This window comes from Felis catus, chromosome C2 (genome assembly GCF_018350175.1).
Source record: "Felis catus isolate Fca126 chromosome C2, F.catus_Fca126_mat1.0, whole genome shotgun sequence".
NCBI lineage: Eukaryota > Metazoa > Chordata > Mammalia > Carnivora > Felidae > Felis > Felis catus.
In genome coordinates, this window is record NC_058376.1 from 141,742,949 (window position 1) to 141,760,680 (window position 17,732).

Sequence of the window (17,732 nt, forward strand, 5' to 3'; positions counted from 1 at the left end):
CCGTTGCTTATCTCCCTCGTGACCTCGATGGTCCTCCTAAGATTTCGGCTCCTAAATGATCTAACTTCACACCTGTCCTCTGGCCTGATCCATAGAGCCATCGCTTCCCGGATTTGCCATCTCAGTTTCTGGTTCCCTCCCGTTAAGCCAGACTCATCACCTTCCTGCCCCACACTGGATTCCTTATTCCCCATCAGCTTCCCCAGTTTCCTTTTATTTGGGATACTATCCATATCCCAGTTCCAGCGTTAAAAGGCTTTTTCTTCACCCCCCACACTGAACCCATTACCTGGCCCAACGTATGTTTTCATTGCAGGGTTTCCTAAATATCCCTTTTCCCCGCCTCTCCTCATTGTCCCTATATAGATTAGATATATATATCTAATTTTCTCTCCCCACCGATCCTCATTCTGCACTTCCTCTACGCACACCAGCCACCCTGCTCTCCTCCAAACCTGATGCGGACATTCCAGGAAGCATTTCCTCATATCCCCCACGTCCAGCATGTTCTTCCCACCTCTTTCTGCTTCCCCACTGAGACCCATCCTTTGAAGGCCATCAGAAATCAACTTCTGTCATATAACTGTGTTCTGTCCCATGCTCAGGCCTTTCCCAGAGTGTTCTCTTCATCAAGAGCGGCTCCTGCCCCTTCAAGCCTTATTCCTTCATTGAATATTTGTTGAGTGTCCTTGGAAAAGACACCGCACTAGGGACACGAGAATGAACAAGACCTAGGATACTCCTGTAGGGCACTCAGCTCAGTATTCCTCTACCCTGTGATATTTTTCGTGGCTCCCACAGACTGAACTGTCAGCTCCCTCATCTGTGGATCTGAGTACCATCTTACAACGTACACCGTAGGTTTCGTCTTCCTGTTGCTTCAGTCAGTGAATTAATATTCTGGCATGTAACTCACTGCATGATAGTTATTTGTTTAGGTGACTATCTTTTACTAGAATGTGAATCTCTTAAAAATAGTAGCTATTTGAACAGATGAAAAGCTAAATAAACAGATGAACACATGGGTGGCTGGGTGGATAAATAGATGAAAGGTTAGACCAATGGATGAATAAATGGATAGACCAATGGAGGAAAAAAATGGGGAGGGAGGGCTAAATGATGAACACATAGATGAATAGCTGAGTGGATGGACAGATGCATAGATGATGAAAAGATGAACTGGATAGATGGATGGATGGACGGACGGACGGACGGACGGATGGATGTGTGAAAACAAACCTATAGTTAAGAGAGACTTCAGTGGTAACCCTCCCATCCATTGTAAGAATACCTTTTAAAATAACTTTGAGAGCTAAGGTAACCTCCAAGAACATTAACAGTAAATTTAAATTAATTCAAAAGTTTTCATGTAATGATCTTTTTATTTTTAAACTGAATTGACGAGCTATATTTTTTCTTCTTTTTCACTTTAAAAAAAATTATTTAAATCCAAGTTAGTTAACATCTAGTGTAATAATGGTTTTAGGAGTAGAATTTAGTGATTCATCACTTACATATAACACCCAGTGTCATAGGAAAGGAAGTTCTGGTTAATTGACTAATCATATCCAACAGTAGGCTAGCATGTATCTCATATGTGGATGGCCAATTCTCTAAAAATTAAAATTCATAGAATGCCTTTAGAACAACAGCTGTACTGAACAATACTCATTTGGTGATTCTGAAAACCCTTAGAATCCTTAGAATTTCAAGGATACCACTGAGAATCACTTAGGGATATATAAGCTGGCATAAATCATTTAAATGCCTTAAGGTGAGAGTTTTTCATTTTAACTAGGTATGTAACATCCACCCATTCATATGTAGACCCTTGCTCTGGTGATTTGGGTTTCTGAAATTGATTTGACAACATGGAGGCCCTTCTCTGCAGCAATATCCTAAATAGGGTGTTGGGCACACATCAGCAAACATGCAGACGTTTGTCTCTCTCTCGGATACCTCATTGACACACGGATGGTGCAGGCAGAGATTCATCAGGTGTATCAGGCAGTATCTGGAAAAGTTGGAGCCCAAGGAGATGAACGTGGCCGCATCGGTTTACTAAGTCAAGTTCACATGGAAGTTCCTGCCATGGAGATGAACCCGCTGAAAGTTTAAAAATTGCTCAGCTTACCTATCCTCCACCCTCCCCTTAGTCTCCAGTTACGTGGGCCCCAGGCTGGAGCACTGGTCTTACCTTGGATGAAAATTCTTTCCTCCCTCCCTCCTTTATTTCTTCCTTCCTAATTTTCATTATCGCTTTCTCTTTCCTTTCTCTACTGCTGTCTTACATTTCACATTTGAAAGTAGTCCACGTATATTAAACCCTCATCGTCTGTATTACGTGTCTTCTACATTTCATTTGAGAAATAAAGCATACTTTATTTGACTTTGAATTTTCAGTAGCTCCAGGACTCAATAAACGTTTGGTGAATAAGAAATCAGTGTAGGGCTCCCACTACTTTAGTACATATTACAGTGTGTTGCAATTATTTGCATATCTAAATATATACAAGAATTCTGGGGGCGCCTGGGTGGCGCAGTCGGTTAAGCGTCCGACTTCAGCCAGGTCACGATCTCGCGGTCCGTGGGTTCGAGCCCCGCGTCAGGCTCTGGGATGATGGCTCAGAGCCTGGAGCCTGTTTCCGATTCTGTGTCTCCCGCTCTCTCTGCCCCTCCCCCGTTCATGCTCTGTCTCTCTCTGTCCCAAAAATAAATAAACGTTGAAAAAAAAAATTAAAAAAAAAAAAAAGAATTCTGTGTGTGATGGAAAAGAAAGAATGTCCCCATTTTTCAGATGAGGAAACTGAGGCTTCAGAACACTTAGGGACGACCCTGAGTTTGCACGGGCAATAAATGGTGGACTAAAATGCAAACCTTTGGAATTTGACCCTCGTCCTTCCCACCTGGCCGTTGTACCTTTCCTGTTTATTTAAAACCCATAGAGAACAATTTCAAAATTTCTGCATGTTGTAACAGATATGGGCAGGATCTTGAACCTTGTGTTGGAGGAATAACAAATTGTCTTCTTCCTCGCCTTAACCACTGAATAAAAGCAACCGTTGATTCAGACATACCAGGGGGCAAAAGCATACGTGGGTATGTGCTACCGTCGCCATAAACACACTCTTTACCGACGCCGTATCAGTTAGCTATTGCTGTATAACATACTACCCCAAAGCTCAGTGGCTTGAAACGATAAGCGTTTATTGTTGCTTATAAAACTATTGATCGGCTGGGTGGTCCTTCTGGGTCCACCGGGCTCTCTCGTGAGACTCTGGTCGGCTTCAGATAGGGTAGGCAATTCTGCTCGTCTTCTCTGAGTGCTCTCCCAGATTTATGGGCAGGTTGGCTCTAGATTGATCTCAGATGGTCTCAGCTGGGCTAACTGGGCTCTCCTCCGCACGGTCTCTCATTTTCCAGCAGGTTAGCCCAGGCTTGTTCATACGCAGTGATGACGTTCCGAGAGGGGCAGGCAGAAGTGTGCGAGATCTCTTGGAAATGGTATAATATTACTTCCACTGCATCCTGTTGGTTAAAGTGATTCACAAGGCACCCCAGAGAGGTGGGCTGTGGAGTTGTCTCCACCTCTTGATGGGAAAGGCTGCAAAGTCAATGCAAACGGGGTGAAATAGGAAGCCACAGAGGATTAGGGCCACGTTTGCAGTCAAACCACCATGCAAACATGGCTCCCCCTTCCAGGCACCCCCCATCTGATGCTCCCGTTCTGCAGGGTATGTCAAAGGGTCATGCTCCCCAAGAGAAATTCCTGAGCCTCCTCAGAGCTTTCTCCAGGCTAAATGCCTCATTTCTGTTTTTAAAAAAATGTTTTGGGGCACCTGGGTGGCTCAGTCGGTTGAGCGTCCGACTTCGGCTCAGGTCATGATCTCACAGTCTGTGAGTTTGGGTTCCGCGTCGGGCTCTGGGCTGATGGCTCGGAGCCTGGAGCCTGCTTCAGATTCCGTGTTTCCCTCTCTCTCTGCCCCTCCCCCGCTCATGCTCTGTCTCTCTCTCTGTCAAAAATAAATAAACATTAAAAAAAATAAATTAAATAAAAATTTAAAAAAATGTTTTAAGAGGGAAAATATAACAGTGTCAAGGAGGGGTGCCTGAGTGTCTCAGTCAGTTAAGCATCCAACTTCGTCTCAGGTCATGATGTCACAGTTCATGGGTTCAAGCCCCACCTCGGGCTCTTTGCTGACAGCTCAGAGCCTGGCACCTGCTTTGGATTCTGTGTATCCTCTTCTCTTCCCTTCCCCCACTCATGCTCATTCTCTCTCTCTCAAAAATGAATAAATATTAAAAAGAATGAAAAAAGAAGAATGTCAAGGAGACTACAATTCGTTTTCTGAAAATTGGGTTTAGAGAACAGTAGGAATAAAAATTTTGACCATTAGAATTTATCATGATAGACATTGTTGTTTCATATTTGGAAGCACGTAATTTGCCATGATACAGGTTTATCTGGAAAGCCTTCTGCTGAGAAATTTCTTTTTGTCATCCCCCTCCTTCCAGTCACATACTGCTTTGAAAGGCAGTCCATGGGCCTGGATCTCTGTTCATCATTTACCCTAGATGTATGGATCCTGACTCTTAAGACAGTTGATTCCTGAATCTGACACTGCCCGCATTTTTACAAAGAAGTTACAGTTAAAAAAAAAAAAATGCACCAGTCTTTCAGATACAGGAGGGTAGGTTGAACTCAACAGAGTGAACTTCAGTTTGATATAACAAAGAACTTCCTGCCCACGAGTATGGCTTATGGGAACAGATACTGAACTCTCCTTTTTGTAAACTGGAGATAATTTAAAAAGAACATGAGTTGATCATGCCATAGGTGTGAGGGTTTACTTACTCCTGAGTAAGACACAGAGGGCGACAACCTCAGTGTCTTAAATTTCCATTAAAAAAAATTTTTTTTAATGTTTATTTTTGAAGGAGAGAGAGAGACCGAGCGTGAGTGGGGGAGGGGAAGAGAGAGAGGGAGACACAGAATCGGAAGCAGGCTCCAGACTCTGAGCCATCAGCACAGAGCCCGATGCGGGGCTCAAACCCACGAACTGTGAGATCATGACCTGAGCCGAAGTTGGACGCTTAACCGACTGAGCCACCCAGGCGCCCCTTAAATTTCCATTAAAAAAAATTTTTTTTAGTGTTTATTTATTTTTGAGAGAGAGAGAGAGCACTCTCTCTGAGAGAGAGAGACAGGGGAAGGGCAGAGAGAGAGAGAGAGAGGGAGACACAGAGTCCAAAGCAGGCCCTAGGCTCTGAGCTGTCAGCACGGAGCCCAACGCTGGGCTGGAACTCACAAACCGCCAGATCATGACCTGAGCCGAAGTCAGACCCTTAACCGACTAAGCCATGCAGGCGCCCCTTAAATTTCCTTTCTTAATGTTCAGTTTTATGCCATCAGTTAAGACCTTCCTCTCAGCCCTCGTCGTGTGGGATGGCTCTGTCACAAGCCCAAAGCCAAGGGCACATCTGCCTCCCGTGGACAGGATTTGGTCACTGAGAGTAGCCCATTGCCGTCCAGGGGAACGTGCAGAGAAGCTCCACTAATTATGAAGGAAGGTGTCTCAGAGGCACTTCGCACCTTCTCACCTGCTCATTGTCAAAGCTCCCACTTTTATACCTCATGCAGGAATGTTTTATTGTCCCTGGAGTTGAACTTAGGATGTTCCCTATGGTTCGCACAAGACTCTTGCCCAAAGGAAAGGATCTGTCACTTGTAACAGAGCTTTAAACTCTTGCCTTGCAAGGATGCCCACCACATGGGGCCTGTCTGGAAAGGAATATGGCCAGGGCAGGGCTGGGCAGGGCTGGCCACGCAGGCCAGACAGAGGAGGAAGAAAGGGTTTGGAAATGAAAGACAAAGGGGAGGCTCTCCCCTCGAGAGGAGGTAAAATCTCCATATCTACAAGCGACCAGGGAGAGGAAACGGTGTTTCAAATGGTTTTAAAAATTTTATTAGTATAATATTCCACTTTAACCGGAAAGAGGTATTTGGCATTTGGTACATTATGATATTTCAGAGATTTTCTGTAAGTGCTTTGAATAACTTTAAGAAGCTGAGCTAGGCTGGTAGATCCTTGTTAAACTCCGAGAATGCTCTGTCCAGACTGCTTCTCTTATGACTTGCATATTTAATATTCTGTAAAAATTCTAAGTATGCTCCCCTGCTCCGTCACTGGCACTGTGAACAGCCAGGCCATCCCTTAACACGTTGCACTTGTGGGGGGCCGGGGGGGCACATCGCCTTTCCAAGTCCCCACCCACGTGCTGCTGCCTCCCAGGTTGGAGTCCTGCAATCACAGTATTCACTTAACAGATACTCTGGTGCCCCGCCCTCAGTCTGGTCCCAAAGGCCTGTGTCCCTGGGTGTGGGGGACGGGGGGGGGGGGGGACTTCCTTGTAGCCTCATTCACTAACCTCCTTTCTCTGTATTTGCGCAAACTTCGACTAGTGCTTACGTGGTTAAGTGCTGTGTTAGGTGCAGGACACGGTCTCCACCTTTAGGGAGATTCTGATCTTGAGGAATATTCACTCGCCCAACTCCGCCCACCTTTACCGTGGGACCTACTGCGCTCCACGTTTGAGCACCAACCCCCACACCCCGAAATAATGGGAAGAGTCTGTCTTTGTTAGTCCTACATCCATCTGCCTTCAGATCCATTGGTTTACGGTTCATCTACATAATTAATTCAGCAAAATTATTTTTAAACTCAACTCTATTTTTGTGGTTTTCTTTTAAGTGTGTGGGTGTGTTAGTTACAGGCTCTCCCCCATGCACAGCCTCCAGATAGGTCACATCACCAACTGTGACCCATTGTTTCTGTAGTTAGCAAGGTGAAGACTCCAGATGAACGAATCCCAGACTTTAATGTTCGAACAAGAATAAACAGACCGCTATGCTTCCTTTGCTACACCGAACATAGAGAACGTTATGGGCAAAAACGCCGTCGACTGTATTTTCCTTTTTCTCTTTCCTTCTTTTTTTTGACGTCATGGAATCTTTAGCGAAGCGTTGTTTTCATCTCTTCCTGAATCCAAGTGAAATCCACAGCTTTTGCATGTTTCCCACATTACATTTTTATTGTGTGCGTGGAAATCAATATTCTAGATACATGCACAAGTGCACACATTAAAATGAACATGACTTCATTTATTTCCATGATTAGACATTCAAATAAAAGTGCTGGGGTGTCTGTTTTCATATTCATAGGTCGAGATCCGTACATCAGAGGTATTTGTATAAGTGACACTTTTATTACGTTCATTTCATTTGCAATATGATAGTGGATCATAAATATGTTACTTTTACGCCACCAAGTCTGATTTGTGGTGCTTGGCCCTCACAAGGAGAATACTTGATATTTTATGGAGCACCTTGCGTTCCAAGAAGCGCTTTGCAGACATCAGGCCCGGCTCGCCCAGGTGTGTAAATCATACTCGTGACCCTTCGGGCGCCCCACCTGCTTTGTCAGCCTGCTGGCTCTGGCCGCGGTGGCTCGAGTGGTTCTTGAATGCCCCGCGGGCCCCGACATGGAGATGAGACCTCTGATTTCTGGAAGGAAGAGGCTCGGGTGAGCTCTTGTTGCACACAGAGCAGACTCCACATTTAGTCACATGCTCACCTTGTCCCTCACAGAACAGTTTTTGAGCCCCCACTGCGGGCCAGACGCTGTTTTCGGCCTTCGGGAGACAGAGACAAAATGTGACCTTGGCCATCCAGATATTCAGACCGGGAGGGGATGGCCCTGTGAGACGGTAATCGGCCCCCACCTTGAGATAGGGGCTCCGACACGGAGGCGACGGTATGTGCCCCCACCATCCCAGTGCCCGCGCCTGTGGGATGCACTGTGCCTGAAAGCCGTCGGTCAACCCTTGGATCCATCACAGGTATATTGGTGCCCGTGGCAGCCAGCATCCCTTCCGTGGGAGTGGAGGGAGAGGCCAGCCACCAACGTCACAGGCGGCCTTTGGGGCTGAGCATCAGTTGTACAGCCCGGACTCCCTAGGCTCCCACCTCCCTTCCCATCCCTCCCCTCAACTCGCTCTCCCCTTTCCCCAGCATCAGCCTCCCCATCCTGGATCAGAGACCCTTGTCCCTACACACACACACACACACACACACACACACACACACGCCAGTGATACACATGCACCATCCTTCATGGCACCATGTGGCAGAACTGTGAATGTGTATGACATGACCAAATACAGTGGTTAAGAATGAGGACTCTGGGGGCGCCTGGGGGGCTCAGTCAGTGGAGCGTCCGACTTCAGCTCAGGTCGTGATCTCGCGGTCTGTGAGTTCAAGCCCCGCGTCGGGCTCTATGCTGACAGCTCGGAGCCTGGAGCCTGCTTCGGATTCTGTGTCTTCCTCTCTCTCTCTGCCCCTCTCCCGCTCATGCTCTGTCTCTCTCTCTGTCAAAAATAAATATTAAAAAAAAAAAAAAGAATGAGGACTCTGATGCCAGGTTGTCCGAGTTCAGATCCCCACTACATCATTTCTAAAATGCATGGCCTTGGGCAGGCTGCTTAGCTTTCTGTGCCTCAGTTGTCTCATCTGCAAAATAGGCATAATGATAGTGATCGGGTTGTTGTATGGCCTAATTATGAGTAGAAGGCTTTGGGGAGTGCCCCATAGCTGCTAGGGTAGCTGTAATTAACATTTTCAACATTGTAAGAATTCTCCAGGATGAGTCACGGTAGGTATCCTAATAGCGATGCCCTGTTCTCGTTATTATTGTTACTGTTGCTGTCGGGTGATGAATGTCTGGCTCTCACCGTAAGTGAGCTCCATGGTAGCAGGAACCATCTGTGTGGCTCCACTGTTATTTCCTCCCTGCAGCAGATGGTCCCTACTAGAGGCTCAGACAACATTTGAATGAATGAATGGCCAGAAAACGAAGAAATGAGCCCATCTGTTCATTTGGGGCCGCTCCCATGTGGCTTCTGGAGAAGCATCACTGCCACTTGCAGCCGTGGACCTCGTGATAAAGCCCACAGATCCTCAGTGTTCGGGCCCACCATTTCCACGTGGAAGGGCCTTGAGTTCTTCTTCCTGTATGGCCAGGCCGTGTGAGCCTTGATGGTAGACTGGCCGTCCCACCTAGCAGACGTCCGTGCACCTCTGGGAGGGCGCCGCTGCCTTCAGGGAAGCTCTGAGAGGGGCTGAATCCCCCGGGATGATGATGAAGCCAGTGTCCGTACCAGGTCCCTGGCCCCCTGCAGCACCTGTATCACCCCCTGCCCCATACTGCCCCAGATGCTGCTGACCACGAGTCCCCCGAAACTGGACGAAGCCACCGTCCCCAAGCCCTCATGGCGTCCCATGTACTGCATCGCCTCCTTGACTCTGGTGGCTCTTGGCAGTCATCCCCACGCGTGGCCCAGATCCCACATCTGCAATCCACCGCAGTTTAAAACCTTTGAGCAAAGCAGTTGTTGAAGCCATGTATTTACAAGACACCTCCATCAACTTATGAACCTTTCCGTGATTGGAGCATCGTTACCAGCGGGTCATTGCGTCTTGCAGTTGGAGAGGAGTACCCGAGAGTCCCAGTAGCCCTTTGGTCATGGAGATTGGGGCGTCATTACCAGGGGGCCATTGCGTCTTGCTGTTGGAGAGGAGTACCCGAGAGTCCCAGTAGCCCTTCGTTCATGGAGACAGTAGGAAGGGCACTCCGCCTTGGGAGGGCAGGGAGCTGTCTGGAAGGGAGCCTATGGTGTTACACACTGGTCCCCTGGCAGTCAGTCAGCTGGTAAGAGTGCTCTGAGTTTGGGCCTCAAAGCGCAGAAGATGGAGCTCTGGCTTCACGGCTTGTTATTTTTGCAAATGGCGGGTGCTGTCTGCACAACCCAACTGAGTGCCCCCACTCGGTGCCCTGCTACAGCTCACCAGGGTCCCCTTCCCACCTGACCTCACCTCTCACTTTCGGGCTTGGTACAGATGATCCGTGGGGGCAGCTCACGGAGTGCCCCCCCCACCACCTCCCAGGTAACCTCTAGGGCTGTCTTTCCTCGCATGCGTTTTCCGGGTGATGGTCCCGGGGGCTGTGGGTGGGTGGGGGACAGTGAAGCAGAATGCTGAGAAGCGCAGATCCTTCTCAAGGTCCTACAGACTCGCCTGGGGATGTGATTATGGGTAATTATGTGCGTGTGGTTCCTCTGTCTGCTTTTGTGTATATTCCACTGAAATCTTGGCTTGACTACTTTCAAAGAGGGTGATCTTGGGCCTCAAGCTTCTGAGAGTGTAGAAATGGAATTTTAATGCCTACCTCACCCGGTTCACTGTGGAATTCAGTGAACTAGAGTTCTTGAATTGCTTAAGGCGGTGGCTCGCCCTTGCTAAGCAATGAAAAAGTGGCGTTACCGTCACTGCTGTGTTGGGTGGTCACAGGTCGCCATCTTGGCTTCTGATTCCAGTCACAGCAGTTCGTAGTGTTCAGTGACTTGTGGCCTCCCTCAGGGGGCTGGGTTTTTTTTTTTTCCTTATTTTAAGGTATAATTCACAGAGCGTAGCATTCATCATTTTAAAGTATGCGGTTCAGTGGTTTGTAGTATATTCACAAGGTTGTACAGCCATTCCCACTGCCTAATTCCAGAACATTCACATATCCCTAAAAAGAAAATCCCGTTAGCAGTCAGTGCTGATCTTCCATGAGCCCCAGCCCTCGGCAACCACTGCTCTGCCTTCTGCCTACCGGTTTGCTTTCTCTGTACGTCTCGTATAAATAGAACCACACAACACGCGGCCTTCTGTGACTGGCTTCTTTTGTGGAGCGTGACGTTGTCAGGGTTCATCCACGTTGTAACGTGGGTCTGTACTTCACTCCTTCGTGGCCAAAGATATGCCACCGTGTGGATGCGCCACGGCCGTTTATCCATTCGTCAGGTGATGGACATGTGGGTTGTTTCCACCGCGGGGCTGTTTACGAGAAGGGCTGCTGTGAACATTGGTGTACAGGTTTTGCATGAACGCTTATTTTCTGCTCCCTTGGGTGGACCCAGGAATGGGATTGCTGGATCGTGTGGCAACTCTTTAGCTTCTCGAGGGACTGCCAGACTGCTTCCTTAGAGCTCTGTTTTGGAAGGACCCTCACTGCTCACGTAGGGCTCTTGTGTTAGCAAATGACGAGGGTCACGGGCAGGGGTCAGGAAAGCCCGCTCACCTGCATGGAGAGCCCGTGGTGCTCACACACAAGGCGTCAGGCCCCAGCCTCCCCTCGCAGACCCAGACTCCGTCCTTGAGGAGCGTCGTGGGGGCGTCTCGGCTGCCGTGCGCTACCCCCTTCCTCACGGTCCCTCCTTTGCTGACCGTACCCTTTGCTTTCTAACTGCTTTAAACCATATGCTGTCCGCCTCCCCCTGCGTCCCACACCTGCTAGGAATGGTCTGGGCACTTGGCCAGTCTACACGGAAAAGTAATACATTTGAGGCTGAGTTACTTCACACTGTCGTTACCACTCACCTTAATCTGGAAATGTTCTGAGCCAAAGAACAGTGTCATTTCAGAGTCCTGGGGGAGGAGAATCCTCTGGAGAGGTATTGTGTTCTTCTCAAACGTGTCCGCTCCCTTAAGAGCGAGTGAGTCCAAGTGAAGAGAGAACTTGTCAACTGTGTAAACATTCTTCAGTCTCTCTGACACTCAGTTTCTTCATCTGTAAGATGAGTTTAAAATCACCTCCCTGATCAGGGGATTAAGTGAGATGCTGCGGACACGGTTCCCAGTACAATGCTTAAGATGCTCGAGAAATGTGAACATTCGCCCCGGCTGCCCTCCCTCCAGGTCAGGAGTAAGTGACTTATACAGACACTGGGATCCTTCAGTACCGTTCACGCACTCCCTCCCCATCCTCATCTGTTTCCTTCCGCCTTGCTGCGCTCCCCAGCTCCCCAGGCCTTCATTTCAGTCGGCCCCATACGGGGCCTCGGGATCCTCACCGTGTAGACCCAGGGAGCTGCCAGTTCTCAGATCACCCCGGGTGCTCTCAGGGAGGCAACACAAGCCAAATCCTCTTAGGGCAGATCGGATTATGACCTGGGTCATTTTGCAGCACAGATTCGCAGGTCATGGCGGTGGCATACACGGCCAGGTGGTGTCCAGCCTGGCCACCCCCAGGTCCCCGGGGAATGGGGACGCCCCGGAGGGGCTTGCGCGGTCTGGTTTCACCTGTTGGCCTCCCTGGGTTGCGGTTCCCTTCCCCGGGAGATCCTAGCCCGAGGCCAGAGCTTTGCGTGACACTCGGGTTTGAAGTCATCTGAGAGCTCTGTGCTGCGAGGGGAAGCGTGGGTTTCCACAGCCCCGGGTCCTGGGACTCGACCCATCCTGGCGTCACGCTCAGCTGCGAAAGTGCTGAGGCAAAGACCGCACCTGCCGAGGGGTCAGTGGGCCAGACAAGATGCAGAGTGGAGCGGCTATAGATGAATAAGCAAATGAGCGGACCAATCGTTTTTCAGGCCAGGGGCCCACAACGCATAGATTATTGTTTTAAAATAACTTTTTTTAACAATAAGTGATCATAAACATTTTATTTAAATATTATATATGATGTATACAATGTGTAATACATTAATACAGTATTTGCAAATAATCACAAAAGATTATGTGATGAATACCAAAAGTCTAGGAAGCAGAAGAGCACGAAGGGGCAAAAATCACCATCCCATCACGTTTGAGATGAATCTCTTCAAAAGGGTCCGTTCATTCAGGAAACTAAAAGACAGTAACAACAACAAAAACAAACCAGAAGGCTTAGCTAGGAATCACGAATCATGATGCAACAAGGCTTTTTGTTCAGCAACGTGTCTCCCGGGCCTGAGTGGTTCCCTCGGAGCCTCTGGAACCGGGTGCGAGGGAATGGGGAGGCATTTGGAAAAATCCATCTTTTGAGGACCGGTCCACATAGAAAGTTCTGTGCAAACAAACTGAGGCTCTCAGCCTTTTGGGCGACCCTTAAAGTAACTCTTTAAGAACTACTTGGCAGGTGCACACGCAGACAAACCTTCCTCTCCGCCTGGCCCTTCTGGCCGCCAAGCCTCCCTTCTTGGGAGATGTGTTCATGGCGCCTTTTCCTACTGTTCCTGTTCCAAGTGTCAAGTGAGTCCAGGCAGCGTCGGGAGATGGAAGCTTGCAGCACAGGCCCGGCCGTTAATGACCCCTGGTTTGCCTTCTCTCTCATTTCCAGCTGTCAGGAATGATAGGAACAAGAAAAAGAAGGAGCCTTCGAAGCAGGAATGCACGGAAAGCTATGAGATGACGGCTGAGCTGGACGATCTCACAGAGAAGATCCGAAAAGCTCACCAGGAAACCTTCCCGTCCCTCTGCCAGCTGGGTAAATACACCACGGTAAGAGACGCTTCCGCCCGAGGCTGCCGGGAGGGTAGGTGCAGGCCCTTGCATGCGTGTTGGCTCCCTCCTTCCCTCTCCCCTTGCCCTGGAGGGCACGTCCACCCAGATTCAGGCCAGACCATGTAGGTGGACGGCGTGGGGCTACGCAGTGGCCGCCTCCCTTCGCGTGGTGGCCTTGGCACAGTCACTGAGAAGGCTGGGTGTTTCCTCCCATCCAGTCACACAAGCATGCGTGTGCCCAGGAAACACAGACGGAGCACTTACTGTGTGCAGGCCGTGTGCAAGGCACTGGCGACATGAGTGACCAAGATAAGGTCGCTCCTCGAGGGGACACACAGCCTGGTGAAGGAGACAAGGGAAACCGGTGAGGTGTTGCAGCCGTCATGACAGACGCCTGTACAGAGCCCGGGGAGGGCGGGCACGTAGAGGGGGCACGGGACCGTCTTTTAAAAACCTACCTCCAGCTGTGAAGTCCAACCAACGTTATGGGGCCCTCCCCTGGGCCGCGGTCTGGCTTGAGAGAGGGTGTCAGCCCCCTAAGCCCGGGCTGGGGAAAGCACAGGCGTGACTCCTCCCCGGGGAGGCGGGAGCGCCCGCTGCGCTCCCAGAGCTGTGCCAGAAATGGCTCTCACTGCGCGTAGACATGAAGACAAGGCAGGAGGGGCAGGATGTGGGATCAAGGGTGGGTGACGTATATTGACGGGTCTGGGATATGTCACTGAAGACCCATGAGCTACTTCCATTTTTTTAAGCTGGTTTTTGCATGTATTATGTTCACTGAGACCAATTCCCAGCGCGTGGCACATAATAGGCACTCAATAAGTTATTTGTTGAGTGAATGAGTGAATGAGCGAACGAGTGAATGAATATAACTAGAATGCTGTTCTGGCCTCCTTAAGTAGCTTACGTTGCTTGCCTAAGATGCTGGTAAATGTATTTTTTTAGAAATCCAATTATCTGCGGCACCTGGGTGGCCCAGTCGGGGAAGAGGCCGACTTTGGATTCCGGTTCAGGTCATGATCTCACGGTTGTGAGTTCGAGCCCCACATCGGGCTCGGTGCTGACAGTGTGGAGTCTGCTTGGGATTCTCTCTTTTCCTCTCTCTCTGCCCCTCCGCCCACCTGAAAAATCAAGAAACATTCAAAGAAATTTTTTTAAACCCAGTTATAGCCTTTGCCGGTTGGGTGACTGACACGCCAGGAGGAGAAGAGCGTGAAAGGTCCCGAACGTAAAGAGGAAACGGTGATGCAGAAAGACCAGGAACAGTGAGCGCAGGGGCTGCGAGGCCGCTTTGGGGAGCTGGCGGGCGTGCCTCTGAGGGTGCCGTCACCGCTTTTTCTGTAGAACGGGAATGGTAACCGGAAGCAGGCGCAGAGGGTTTGCCACGAGATCAGTCCGAGAACGCGTCGGGCGGCTTCTCGGGTGCGCGCGCGGCTGGCCGGCGGGTGGCCACACCGAAGTCTGGCTCAGGGGGCGCCGGACGGACCCAGAGCGGTGCTCCCCAGACCTCAGCGTGCTCACTTCTGAGGCACCTGGCTGTCTTGCTGACGGGCAGGCTTCGATCCAACAGGGTCAGCGTCGCGATGGGGGCCACGGGGGCGTTTCAGGCGCGGCTGCAGACCACACTCTGCCTGGCAGAGGCGGTGAGCCGGGCTCTGAGTAGCAAGACCCAGGAGGACTCGGGGGCCCACCCAGGCCCTTGGTGTCAAGGAGGAGAGACGTTTGGTGTGCTTCACCCACCGACGCGTAAAGCCGTTGACCTGCCCTCCCGGGCCCAGGGAAGGGCCTGATTCAGCGGACAGGCCCCCACCGAGCTTGGGGAATGGCATCCTAGCCCAGAGCAGACCCAGAGCAGGACAAGACTGGACGCCATAAAGGAGCTTTTCTTTTAAACCGAGAGGCAGGGGCGCCTGGGTGGCGCAGTCGGTTAAGCGTCCGACTTCAGCCAGGTCACGATCTCGCGGTCCGGGAGTTCGAGCCCCGCGTCGGGCTCTGGGCCGATGGCTCTGAGCCTGGAGCCTGTTTCCCATTGTGTGTCTCCCTCTCTCTCTGCCCCTCCCCCGTTCATGCTCTGTCTCTCTCTGTCCGAAAAATAAATAAACGTTGAAAAAAAAATAAACCGAGAGGCAAAGTAGGCCCGTGGACCAAGAGGTGGCGCAGGGTGAGTCATCAAGAGCAAGGACGCTGGAACCAGATGAACGTGGCTTCACTCCTGCTCAGCCACCGATCGGCCATGTGACTATGTGCAAGTTATTAACTTCTCTCGGCCTCATTTTTCCCATCTATGGAATGGGGATGATATAAAAGGGTTAGAAAAATTCAGTACTTCCTGAAAAGCTTCAGCAATGGGACCCGTAAAAAAGCAGTGATGTGGCAGAAGCCACAGCCACCACGTATCCATTCGCTGTGTGTGAACTGATGCTCCGGGCACCTGGTCCCATGCCAGGTGTTTCTGGCACTACGGAGAAGCAAGGTGATTCATTACTGGTGCCAAGGAGAGTATCACCTATTCGTTTTAGAAATACTCCCAGGCACTGTCTGGGGCTTAGTATCAAGGTGCACGCATCCTGACCTCAGCAGCCAGGAAATCAACTGAGGATGGGCCCAGGGAAAGGACAGAAGAAGGTGAGGGGAAGGGCAAGACTAAATTGGGAGTGACCGGGAAGTGAGAAAGAAATAGCCTTGCAGAACCTTGAACGCTCAGGAATTTGTATTTTAGTTTGTAAATAATGGAAAAGAATAGACATTTGTCATCAGGAGCCTTTATTGTTATCGCCATTATTACTACGGCTAATATTTATTGAGCATTTACTACGTACCAGGGACCGTGCTAAATAAATATTAAATCTTTGACTCCTTATGGGGACATTGTGAAGTGGGTATGGTTGCTTCCATATTACAGATGAGTAAACTGAGATGAGAAAGCTAATTTACTTTCCCCGGGTCTCATAGCCAATAAGTGGGACTTGACTGTGAACAGCCTGAGTCCAGGGACAGCCCTTTTAACCATGCCATACACAGGATATATGAAGAGGGCGGATGGCAAGGTAGAATGGAAGGAGGAACCACTGGGCATCTAGGTGAGAGGGGGTACCTGTTCTCAAGGAATAAATACACCACGAACTCCGGAAAAGACAGAGTAAAAGAGAACAGTCAAAGTAGGGAGGGCTTTCTGGAAGTGGAGACTTTGGAGCCAGGTCATGAGGTGAGAGACATTTTCTGACAATATCCGGGATCATTTGCTACGATATTAGGGGCCTCTCCCTTCTGGCCCAGGCGGGATCCCTTAGTGTGGTCTAGGCCGTCCCCCAGGCCCTGACTCACCTGGTAACCCGATGAAATGGCGTCCACTCTACTCTGGGGGAAGGCTGGGCAAACACAAGGTGTAGCATTGCCTCTGCCTAGAACACATGCCCTGGTGTGGCCTGGCTTCCTAAAGGGCCTGGGACCAAAATGCTCCTTCGGGACAGACCTCCCTCTGATAGTCGGCATAGCTCCTTCCCACCCCAAAAGCCAGCCCAGGATTCTGGTCGGCCTCGGCCTCTACAACCTTCCCTTCCCCCGGGCCTCCCTCCAAACCTGGTAGCCTCTCCTTTTGGATTCTCTTTACACCACAGGTCTGGTTCTCCCTGTGTCCAGGCTAGTGAGGCTGCCTGCCCGGGCTTCCCAGAGAGCGCAGCAGGGGCTGGCAGGGCCCCAGCCCTGTCCCAGGGCTCACACTGCAAGCGTGACCCTCCCTGAAGGCTTGCTCTGGCTGCCGGAGCTGCTTGGCTCACGTGGGGCACTAACACCCCACCCAAGAACAAGTAGAAGCTGGTGGGTGAAGCCGTAGCTTCCTTGCCCCTGGGGAGGACACCCCTTAGGTATTCTCTAAATCATTTCCCAGGGGTTCCCGGCAAGAGGAACCCACGTGCCCACAGGGATGGTCTTCCTGGACCTCTTTCCCCTCCCCCCTCCTCCAGTGCTTCCTGAGACCTTTTCCCAGCAAGCTGCTTGCGTTCAGATCCTAGTCTCGGGGTCCGCTTTTGAAAGGCCCAAGGCAGGGAGCTTCCCTGACAGCCTCCAGGACCCCTCCCCATCCGTCTCTCTTTGGTGAGACACCGTCCGTTCCTATCATCCTAAGCACTTTGTGGGGACTTTCTACACCTCTTTTGGATAAAACAGGGAAAGTGGAAATACACCTGTTTTCCCTCTCCGAGGGAACTTAACCACACGTAGGGCAGCCGACCTCCTTCCGGAAGCATGCTGCCCATTTGTGGAATCAAGTCTGCTGGGATACAGCCTCTCATCTGGCTTTTCTCTTTATTTCTACTCTCCGTACACAGATCTAGCTCAGTTTTTATTGTAAGCAGCTTCAGATCCTTTCTGGAAGTAG

General features: G+C 50.3%; 1 protein-coding gene across 19 annotated transcripts in view; it reads left to right on the forward strand.

Moving 5' to 3' along the window:
* Window positions 1–17,732, forward strand: part of RARB (retinoic acid receptor beta) — a 769,461-nt gene that overhangs the window by 727,647 nt on the left and 24,082 nt on the right. For all 19 annotated transcript variants that reach the window (XM_023260626.2, XM_045037698.1, XM_011286272.4 and 16 more), the window contains one exon: window positions 13,194–13,354. In XM_023260626.2, coding sequence (XP_023116394.1) covers window positions 13,194–13,354 — 161 coding nt within the window. The remainder of the gene's footprint in view (window positions 1–13,193; window positions 13,355–17,732) is intronic.